This window comes from Biomphalaria glabrata, chromosome 10, assembly GCF_947242115.1.
Source record: "Biomphalaria glabrata chromosome 10, xgBioGlab47.1, whole genome shotgun sequence".
In the NCBI taxonomy this organism is placed as follows: Eukaryota; Metazoa; Mollusca; class Gastropoda; family Planorbidae; genus Biomphalaria; species Biomphalaria glabrata.
Window position 1 is genome coordinate 3,486,485 of NC_074720.1, and position 12,177 is coordinate 3,498,661.

Genomic DNA, 12,177 nt, shown 5'->3' on the forward strand with positions numbered 1-12,177 from the left:
GTTTCCTTTGGTACCCTGGCACTTTCGAGTCCTATACAAGATACTATTGAGGCCTATACAAGATACTATTGAGGCCTATACATTTGACACTATTGAGGCCTATACAAGATACTATTGAGGCCTATACATATGACACTATTGAGGCCTATACATTTGACACTATTGAGGACTATACAAGATACTATTGAGGCCTATACATATGACACTATTGAGGTCTATACATTTGACACTATTGAGGCCTATACAAGATACTATTGAGGCCTATACATATGACACTATTGATGCCTATAATGACACTATTGATGCCTATAATGATACTATTGATGCCTATACATGACACTATTGAGGTCTATAATGACACTATTAAGGCTTATACATGACACTAATGAGGCATATAAAGACACTATTGAGGCCTACACATTGCACTATTGAGGCCTAGATCTATACATGACACTATTGAGGCTTACATTATCCTACAACTTGATAATAAAAAAACAACAAATAAGCAACCACTTAAATTGTTTTTTTTTAAAAAGGAAATAAATCTTTATAGATCTAGATCTATCTATTTATGTAGGCCTATATTAAATTTATTTCTTTTTACAAAGTGCCACAAATTCATTGGACACAACTCCCGCCTTTGAACCAATAAAACCTTTCGTTTAATGTGCTATCTTAGATCAACGTGATTTTTCTACCTGGCATTTTCCATCCTGAATAAACGAATTCAGTATCGACTCGTAATACTGCAGCTTCTTACGTAAGGTATGTGACGGCGACAAAGGAGGACCCCTAGCCTCTATCCCAGCGTTCAACAGCAACATGGCGCTGCTCTAGTCTGCCTCTAGAGAACCACAACCTCCTTGGTCAACAAAGTGTCCATAAAGATACTTCGACCACAGTGGTAGAGGGAGACGCTTGCTTATCCCAATGTATAATTCATCATCTTAACAAATTGAACATATTTTTGTTCATGTTTAATCAGACACAGGAATCGACATCAAGTTAACTTCTCAATAGGCTTAGATCTAGATCTATCTTCCATTACTCTGCGAGACGATCTCTAGTGCACTCTTCTAGTTTGTTTACCAAAGCCAGCCACGTCTCGTCTCGTATTTATACCCTCTTGTTTCTAGCTATTGTATCCTCTAGTTGGGGATCAATCCACCCCGTTATTTATAAGACGAAAATTTCTCCAGAGGGAAATACTTCGTTTCACGTGGATGGGCCCCCCGATGTTATTTCAAGGATAATCAAAAGCCTCGGTGTGGAAAATGGGTCAGCGTTTTGTCACAGAAAATCCCTACTTCAATATATCACGCTTGTTCACTGAATGAAACGAATCTGATCTAAATATAGAAGACCATTCTCAGTATTCCATTTTTTGTGTGTGTTAAAATCTGGGCCATAGTTGCGTGGTACAAATGTGACTAAATTAGGGAAAGAGAAAACACGACGGTAAATCATGACGCAATATGGTATACAATACAAGTTGATAGATAGATAGATAGACTGACAGACAGACAGACAGACAGACAGATAGATAGATAGATAGATAGATAGACTGACTGACTGACAGACAGACAGATAAATAGATAGATAGATAGATAGATAGATAGATAGATAGATAGATAGATAGATAGATAGATAGATAGACAGACAGACAGACAGATAGATAGAAAGATATATATATATATATATATACAGAGAGCAAAACAAGCAAAATATTTACAAATTATTTAAGAGAAAAACCTCAAAATCAGTGCCATATCTCTCGATATTGCAAGGCTCAACTCCCCTTTATCAACGTAAAACAAACTAAAATTACTACTAATTGATTAATTAATTGGTTAATGTTGTGATTGATTGATGTATTGTCATTGTCATCGATCATAAATAATTTTGCAAAGTTTCAACTTATCCCGAGAAGTAAAAAAATTGTACCAGACAGACAGACGAAGGGAGTTAATATAAGCTTTGTAAAAAGAAAAGTCTCTAACTTCTCTTGATTCCCAGCACTTCGCAATCATTTCGCAATAAACATCGCAACTTAATAAGGCGAAAGTGAACAAGTCCGTAGATAAAGAAGAGCGCAATATTTTTACGTGACAACGCAAATACATCTGTGACCTGTGTGTATTTTAGATTGACTTTTTTTCTTCTTTTCAAATCTATGAATAACGAATGTCTCAGTTCGCTGGGAGAGTATACAGGACTAGAACATCTTGAAAACAAAAAAAAAAAAAGTAAGTTTCGGTTTAAATTAGATTTATCTAGCACGTAATTATAACGCTCGTCTAAATCAAAGTAAGTGTGTGGAATAGAGAGACGAGAGAGAGAGAGAAGAGAGAGAGAGAAGAGGGAGAGAGAAGAGAGACAAGGGAGAGAGAAAAGAGACAAGGGAGAGAGAAGAGAGACAAGGGAGGGAGAAGAGAAAGATAAGAGAAGAGGGAGAAGAGAAAGATAAGAGAAGAGGGAGAAAGAGAGAAGAAAGAGGAGAGAGAGAGAGAGAAGAATGTGAGAGAGACGAGAAAGAGGGAAAAGGCGAAAGATAGTAGGTGGTAGAAATTGAGTCAAGATGGTAATAGGACGGTAAAAAAATGACTATATCAAGTGTATGTCTGTACCATATCAATCAGCACTATTCCTGGTTATATTGCTGTAATCTAGGCACGATTGTTAAATTCCTCTCGCATTCCCATGTTTCCCCCCCCCCCCCCCCCCAGTTGAACAGGTTAACACTTGAAGCATCTTGTACACAACACAACCTATTGTTGACAAACCAAAGTACGCCCGCACTTCTGACACCAATACTCGTGTTTATAGAGCACGTGAGGAGAATCACAGAGATCTTGTCATCATCTCGTTGAGTTGCGGGTGAATGACCTAACATCGTGTAACACGAAGGCTGGGGATTGCGAATTTGAAGTGGAAAAACAAAACAACAAAAACAAAAAAAAAAAAACAAGATCGAGAACAAAAAATTTAATTAGCAAAGAGAAAAAAATTTTAGGCGAAAGTGCGCCCTTCGCTTTCCCCAAACTTTAATACGCCATGTTACCCACAGGCGGCGATGTCCCCACCATTCTCTGACGTACAGGTTTTTTTTGTTAAATAGGAAGGGATGTTACTCTCGTTTAGTAATGTCCCATCTACTATTCTCAACCCTAGTGGAACTGTGTAGATACACCTACGCAGCAGACCAAGTGGGTATCATTTTGGTACTTTTTTTTTTTTTTTTCATTATAAAATTTCCCTTTCAATGACGTCAGAGAAGGTCACGTGTCTACTTTCAATTTGTGTGACGTGTTGAAGACAAAACAGAGTATTGTTTCAGAAACATTTGTAATGAAAAAACACAAACGCGATCCTTGAGATGTCCTAAAAAAAAATACGTTTCGTGATAACACTGCACTCCTTCCCTTTAGTCACGAGAGAGGATCGCAGGGAAGAGCTTTCTTCAGTCGAGTGTCACAAAAACATGCCGGCCATGTCCATCAAAACTGCTTACTCTATCGAGAAGTCCGAACACTGGCCCCAAAACAAACCCTATAGAAAGATAAACGTATGGAGACCAGAGCGCAGTTTATCGAAGATCTTCACTCTGCAATGTTTTGTACTAGTTCATAATAGTTCGCACAAATTCAACAGCCAGGTCTGTAACCTATCTACATTTTTTGTCATAGTTGCGTATTTCGTCATGTGATTTTTTTTTTTCATTTGCAAATAGTGAACTTTAGCGTCAGGACAAATGCGATTGGGTACGTCATTGATGTAGAATAGAAACAACTATAGGACCTAAGACTGTTGTTGGTAAGTAATTTTTTTGTTATTTAAATAGACCAGAATATTAATGGTATTTATTTAAATACAGAATATTAATGGTATAAGTACATGACTTGTGTTACATGCTTGGAGAATAAGAAAGCAATCTGTAGGATCAATGTTCCCACAACCTTTGGAAAACAAACTAATCATGTTAGTTGAATGGCACATGAATTAACTTCGTAAAGGGAAGTTCATGAACGTAATGTGTGTCTTACGTTAATATCGTATGATATGGCTATAAAATAAAACATGGTATGGTACTTAATGTGTGAATTTACTAAATGTAACTGATCTGGGAGGAGTGATACCAGCTTCCAGTGTCTGAATACCGTGAAAAGATCTACAACAAGGAAATCAGGGATACATTGTGATGATATGGAGGTCAAAATATTTAGCAGGGAGGGAGGCCTTGGCAGCATAAACATTGTCAACCCTAACCCAAACTTTCAAAACAAAGAGTTTGAGCAGTCCACGAAATGTTGAGAGAATTTTTGAGACTTTGACCCAGCCAGACATTCACACACACACTTTCCTCGCGAGGTTTCATCGCGAACTCGACTTCACGTCCCTCGTGGCTACTATTCTGCTTGCCTGGCTAGCTAGGGGTCTAAGACGACAACTGCTACGTCATAATGTACACAAACTTTTTAAAGTTAGGATTAAAGAATGACTCCCCCCCTCCCTTGTTAGTATTAAATTTCCATGGGATGCTCCTATTTATAGTTCTCTTTCCTCCCTATTTCTACCTGTATTGTATGGACGACAGGACAAGCTTCCTGGTTTGATGTTTTGTCAAATGTTTCTCCCAATAAGAAATGGGCTTTAATGCAAGTGTTTCCCATGACATTCAAAGGTTATTTTCTACACAATACCTGAGTTTCTTTTCTTCAAGAGTGGACGACCCACCCCCTCCTCCCCCCAAAAAAGATGACTAAAAATATCAGACCTAGTTTTGCAGTGAGTTCTCGTAAGGTGCGGGGGTCTATCCGAGACCAATCGTCGTAGTGAACGGGCTCGGTCTATCCCTCTGTTTCCGTCATCAAGCCTATGTTTACCACTGCTCTCTCTTCACGCATGAAATCAGCTGTGAAGTGCTGCAGCATTGTCACAGCGACAACAGCGCCATCTCCACCAAAAGTGAAGGTTGAAAGGAGATGTGAAAATGTCGGTTGCAAAATGGAAAACACGGACGTCGCAAAATAAGATTCCCCCCTAAAGATATGCATATATATATCGAGAAGTCCGAACACTGGCCCCAAAACAAACCCTATAGAAAGATAAACGTATGGAGACCAGAGCGCAGTTTATCGAAGATAAATATATATATATATATATATATACGTATGGAAATACAACAGGAATTTGCCGGGAGTTCTAGCAAAACTCATCTTTTGCGCGCTTTTCTACATGGGCCATTTTTTAGACTACACATAGATCTAACCATCAAGGACATCCGCGTATACGTGGCATCTTGGTGCTGAGAAGAAAGATCTTAGAGAAATTTCCATCTGCTGATTTGATTTTCCAACCAAGAGATTTCCATTCAAAGAAGCTTCCTGTTGGAGATATCAACTGATCTTGGTTGTTGCCATAGTAAACTTCACTTAGACACAAATATTGTCGCTAGACCCAGTCTTTAGGCCTTGTGGCTAGACCCACGTCTTTACAGTGTGGCTAGACCCACGTCTTTACATTGTGGCTAGACCCACGTCTTTACATTGTAGCTAGGCCTGGTCTTTACATTGTAGCTTTCTCAACATTCAGATACGCTTATTTGTTGCTGTCTTTGCCTACTTGTATGCATATTGTATATGATATTGTTCTGTGATTACAAATATTATATAGTATATAAAAAATCGAAATAATTCAAAACATTTTATTATTCGTAACTAAGAGCCAAAAATTATTGATCTAGTCATGCAGGTTAATTAGTGACTTAACATATGCAAAGTCGTTAACTTCTCTGGCTGATTTAGGACACCCATTCTATGCTCTAGTAGCACTAAAGAAGGAGCACCTGTACACATTTCACCGTTTCTTCTCGCCCTGTCAGGAAATCCTGAATCCATTGATGTAATGAACCATCAATGCCAAAATATTTTTTTCTGTCTAACAAATCACGTCTATTTGCTCTTTATAATGTCATACCTTTGACAAATTTTCAATTAGTCCTATTAGTTGTCTTTCACATGATCTATATTTCCTAAAACCATGTTGGTACGGACTAAGGACATTATGTTTGTCTAAGTGGCTTATGATGTTACTGCATATTATGTCATCTAGGATTTTACATACGATGCTGCCGAGTGATACTCGGTCTGTAGTGTCCTGGATAGGATTTATCTCATTTTTTTAAAAAATAGGTGACATTAGCTTTTCACCAGCCCCCTCGATACTCTCCCCTGATGTCGAAACAATTTCACCCAAAACATTTTCCGAAACCGAATGCGGAAATTACCCCAAAGTAAAAATAAACAGACTTAAGGAAATGTCGTTATAGCTACTTCCGCAGACTCGAAAGTCTTTCAACCTTACAGTAGGACTACCGTGTCATGGCGACCGATATTAAGACCAATCGGCAGCCAAGAAGCCCGTAACAAAAGAACACCGTACAAACCACAGGAAGTGCGGAGCGGTCTTCCGTCTACTCTCGCTTTGTTTAGAGTCACTGAAGCATGTCAATCAGCAAAACAAGCTGTTGATGACGCAGATGAAATGAGATACACTAATGACAGTGCGTCAAGGGGACTGGAGAACTAATTCACCCCTCCCCCAACCCGAAATAAAATTATATTTTAGTTTACAGGTACATTCTCAAACCAAAGATACCCCCCCCCCCCGACCATCACTAGAAAAAAAAGTTTACATTTCAGACCTTGCGATTTATAGGGCAGGCAACGTTAAGGTCATATGTTTCTTTGGTCAACGGTTAACGAGCAGGGTCTCGGGGCTAGCACAACGACCAACCGTCTTACATTCCCCAACTATAAAGTCAGGTGCCCATCAGGAGTTGGATGGAACCAGGGGCACCCTAAATTCAAAATCCCAGTCATCAGCGAGATTCGAACCCAGGACTGCAAGTTCGGAAGCGCTTAACCCATCAAACAGTTAAACCACGTGCCCCCCCCCCCCCCCATCACTACCAAGAAGACAAGAAAGATCAAAGCAACAACGAATAAATAAACAATAAACAAAATGTGAAAGTTGTGAGACCAATGGGCCTCATTCACCAATCGTAAACAAACAACATTTAGTCACGTGATAATATTGATAAAACAACGAAAAAAAAACTGTCACGTGATAGCCACTGTGTATTAAAATTAGATCGTAATTTGTATAGAAGAAATAGAGAATGAATCACGTGGCTAAATGTTGTTTGTTTATGATTGGTGAATGAGGTCCATTGTATTCTGCCCAAATACTCTTAGTTTTGTTGATACGAGCCAAGGTTTTGTTAGGCTAAAGAAAATCCAGCGTATTCTTTTGAAGAAACTAAAACATTGAAACACGACAAAAGTCCACAAACGTTGGTGAATCCACCGGACACAATTAGATAATAATCAAACTCAAAGTAAAAGTTCGCCTTTAAGACCAGGCGATCTATAGCCACCGCCCCCCGCCTTCCAATAATCAGACTAGTAGGGTAAACAAACAGTTTGGGTCACATGATCTGAATAAGACGAAGATCAAATATTCCAATGTCTTCAAATACCATTCACTTGAATGCGGATTAGTTCTCGTGATAAAGCCTCGCTGAATACAATGCTTCGAACTGAATGCCCACATTTGCGAACAACGCAGCTTACATTTGCACATTAACGAAAAAGGGTCGATTCGAAACTTTTACATCAGTTAAATAGTCAAACTATGATATCATCACCTAATCAGTAGACCACAGCGGTCTCATTGTTATGTTAGGCCACAGCTGACTTAATGTTATGTTTTTAATTACTGCTAGTCGACCGGCGGCGTACCATACGCTGCTATTTTGCAGGGCCGGCCTTAGACCACTGCAACCTATGCGACCGCAGTGGGCCCCGCACTTTTATAGAACCCGCGCTAATTCAAGGAGTATAAATTATTAAATTAAACCATTTTATAACTTAAAACAGATTTCCGGCGCCCTCCTGTCGATTTACCTGGAGTTCCTGCAAAAGATACGAAAAAGTCCTTAAAATATACGGAATATATAGACAAAAATTGTCATTTTGGGGTGTCATTCAATATGGAAAACGCAAAAGAAAGAAGATTCTCGCGCCTCAAACTAATGAAGAATTACTTGAGGTCAACAATTCTCAAAGATAGATTGAAACATTTGGTAATTCTTGCTATTGAGCGTGATCTATGTAGGAAACAGAATTATTGTGATATACTTTATAACTTTGCTACACGCAAGGCTCGCAAAGTAATTCTGTACGTAGTAAAGAATGAATAAAATGCTAGACGAATTTATTTTCTAATACAAACTCTTAAATTTCACTTATTATCCGCTTCCCTACCCAAACTTGGCCCCGCGAAATCCGTTTCGCATAGGGCCCCACAATGGTTACGTCCGGCCCTGCTATTTAGTAGATTACTTAGATTAGTTCAAACCTCCCGCTGGACAAAGGGGGATGGGATCGGGCAGGGTTTGATAAATTTAAACGACAGTCCAGCGCTCAGGCAGCCATCCGTAGTGTGAAGACTACTATTTTGTTTTCTCGTGGACTATCCGCAGAAATAAGATAGAACTATGTTATTATGTTTCCTTTGTGAAGGTGGGGAATAGCTATTAATAGTTCTATACTATCACTGTGCAATAAAAACAATAACAGTGTATGCCGGTTAGTCATCATTTGGACAGATTTGTATAAATAAGCAGACTCACGTGTGACATCGCATGACAAGTTGTCAATGAGACACATTTTCAAATGTTGGTCATGAGATTGTCAAGAAATGGAATAAAACTAAGCATAGACTACCAGATCCCAACACATCGACAGTAACAGAGAGGCCGAGTCTTTATGAATTCTACAAACTAACAGCTACACACATGATCAATAACACGGTCGTGGCCTGATTGGCAAGCGGCGTATACACTAACGCTAGCCAGTGTTAATATTAGGCTTATAAACTTGAGGCACAGATACAGTGAAGCACACATGGTCGTTAGCACAGTAGTTGTGTGCTAGATATGTGTGCGGTCATCAGGTCAACACGGTCTTCAATGACCTCTCTTATCATACACACAACTGACCTAGACATTATTTCAAGCCCACCATAACACTTGACTTGGATCTAACTAGATCTAGACGCTCGTGCCAGAAAAACAGAAACTTACCTAAAGGAAATAGTAGTCCCCGCAATAAAATAGTTCCAGATAAAGTGACATCACGCCGTCTGTCCAGACCTGAGTCTCTATCCACTTTCATGTTGTCGACCTGTGTTGCATTGGCACCGGAAAACATGTTCCCCTCCCCCCCGTGCTGAGCCTCGCCAACACACGGGCCTGAAGCGACCACTACGTCGGCGACACACGATGATAAATGTCCGTGCCAGGATGAGAGAGCACTTCCAAAAAGCAGGACCTCACTCGGAAACGGAACCGCTCACAAAAAACAAGCCCAGACGTCATTAAATGAACAGATTTACGAGATTAACCATCTTAAGAGAGTACCAGACTTTCCTTTAGAGAGAGAGCTTCCGAGTTCTACACAAGACAGGGTCAAGGCATTCAGGCCGTGTGTTTATCCCTCTCCCCTCTCCACGTCTGCCAGGGAGTACGGCAGCAGTATGAAGGCTATCGATTGTCTCGCTTGGCACCGCCCGCGCACCAGTGCCATCCAGACAATGCGGCTTGGGACGATGCCATTTTAACGATTATCATATCACCGAAGGAATAACAACATGAAAAGGGGGGGACAACAACAGTGAATTACTTTGAAGAAACCAGATCAACAAAGTGCTTGATGTTTTTTAATGATATGCCGCAATGATATGCCGCAAGTCCTAAACCACAATTAGTTCCAATAAGGAATGTATTTTGAGAGATAACATTAACATTCATTATTAAGCGTAGAAATACATAAAGTAAAACGGATAAAATAATAGAGATGTTGATGTGATAGTAGAGAACTGACAGCCCCTCACAAACACGCGCAAATAAGATGATCATCAAAGCGCAATTAGAATCGCTCTGCCAGTAGATAGATCAAAACAACAGCATACTTTCATACACAAGCGCAGTCATTCTCAACAGTTGGTCAGCACCATTAGAGTAACCCCTTGTGGGAGACGCGTTCCGGACCCCCCACCCCGAGATAACCGAAATTGGCGAAGCAGAAACGACATGCTATTTTATGTATTTTATACACTATATTTAGGTTGAAAAGTGAAAATCCGTAAATTATTTTCCCCCATTAATTTCCTATGATAACAGCAAAATACCGAAACCGTGAAAGTGACTAAGAATCGCTGCATTTTTACCATCATTATGAAAACCCAACTCACTCAAGGGCCCCATATTAGGCCCCTGCTGCTCCCCAAATCCTCTGACAAGAACCCCGACTATCCTACTGGAGAACATGTCTTTAATTTCTACTATTATTTATCCTCGTGGATGGCTGCCTGGTTGTGCGGCATGCGCGCTGGAATGTGTCTCTGTCGTCTCGATGGACCAGGGTTCATACCCTGCCCGCTGCCATCCCCCGCCGTCCTGCGGGAGGTCCGGACAAAACACCAAAGCACCTTCAACCAACTAAAATGGATGCTGCTAGCTCATCACAGTTATTAGAGCCTAATATGGGAGGTAAGTCTGCTGTCATGGCGGTACAACTTGAAATGACAGAACCCAATTATCTCCCCTCACTTCAGTCGGCTGACGTCACCCCTTCCCATCTCCCAACACAGTGACCTCATCAAGATCTTGGCGAAAGACCCAGGGGATCACGTCTGTCAATCACGAGCAAAAGGCTGGAGCGTAACAACCCGCCTCCCTCTCCTCCTCTTCAGCAAAACAACGCATCACACTAAAACTGTTACAAAAAAAAAAAAAAACCACAAAAAAAAAAACTTCCCTCCATGTGCTAGAAAAACCTTCAGACAAGAGCTATGGGCTTACACGGTGACACAGTCACCAAACGAAACCAAGAAGCTCAATGAAAGTGTAACTAGGTCAACCCCTTTGTCGACGTGTATTTTGTAGATGACCCAAACATTCAGGAAAACAATGACGTCACAGATCCCCGTCTGCTCACACGTCTCCATGTTGTACTGTTATTAGTTACTGTTAGTGACCTGGACACTGTTAATAGCCATCGGCGAGATTTTTTGTTGGTTTGTCTTCCTTTCAAGTACTAAATAAAATATCAAAAAGGGAAATACAAATAATTTGAACTGAAGAAAAACTGCCCGCAAACTTGAAGTGAGTGATTTGCAAACGTATGTAAACCCGGTGCCTTGCAAGGTCTATCTGTTGTCAGTCTCCTCTCTCAACAGATAGATAGATGGAAAGATAAATGGATGGATGGATAGATAGATAGATGGATGAATGAATGGATGGATAGATAGATAGATGGATAGATGAATGAATGGATGGATGGATAGATAGATAGATGGATGAATTGATTGATGGATAGATTGATTGATGAATAGATGTGGGCAGTTAGGTGGATGGATGCAAGGGCGGACTGGATGTCAAAAATCGGCCCAGGCATTTCTATACACCCCGGCCCATAAATTGTATATCGATAGATAGATAGATAGATAGATAGAGATAGATAGATAGATAGATAGATAGATAGATAGATAGATAGATAGATAGATAGAGAGATAGAGAGAGAGATAGATAGATATAAAGCTTTTATTTACAAAGCCACTATTTAACCTGTGACTATATATATTTTCTAGGAGGGCGTGCATTTCAACTTTTCAAATCAAAACTGTTGTAAATGTTATTGTCAGCACTAAGTCTAAACATTAAACTTTGTTAAGAATGTGTCGACCTCAACTTGACTTTTACACAATCAACTGTCGTCTTCACCTTGCCAATGTCAAGATGTTCTTCTAAATATAGAAACAGCAACGCCTCTCCCCTCTCTTTAGTACCCCCCCCCTTTTTTTTCTCTTAATTGGCATTCTATCCCAAATGGACGCAATAGATTAAAACAAAATTCTATATATAACAATGAGCTATTATTAGACACGCACAATTAAAATATTTTCGTGTGGATCCAGAAATAATGAGACGGGTCGGAGGGCTACCAATATACAGAATGTAGATCTACGTACAGACGTCGACACGAAGACAAAAGCTCCAATCATTAAGCTATAGTCTAGGGCTAAGTGTACTATTGTGTTCACTGCGCACGT

At 39.9% G+C, this 12,177-nt stretch overlaps 1 protein-coding gene across 7 annotated transcripts in view; it reads right to left on the reverse strand.

Annotated features, from left to right (window-relative positions):
• The window catches only part of LOC106076141 (uncharacterized), a 74,947-nt gene that overhangs the window by 12,605 nt on the left and 50,165 nt on the right, over positions 1 to 12,177 (reverse strand). Inside the window, exon 1 of one of the 7 annotated variants that reach the window (XM_056043552.1) lies at positions 9,149 to 9,668. The exons of 5 other annotated variants lie outside the window; for them this stretch is intronic. Coding sequence is in view for 1 of the 2 variants with exons in the window: in XM_056043551.1 (XP_055899526.1) it covers positions 699 to 824 (126 nt within the window). In the remaining variant the exon portion in view is untranslated. Of the gene's footprint in view, positions 1 to 698; positions 1,010 to 9,148; positions 9,669 to 12,177 lie in introns of those variants that run through there. One more of the 7 variants, XM_056043551.1, reaches the window with a different exon arrangement.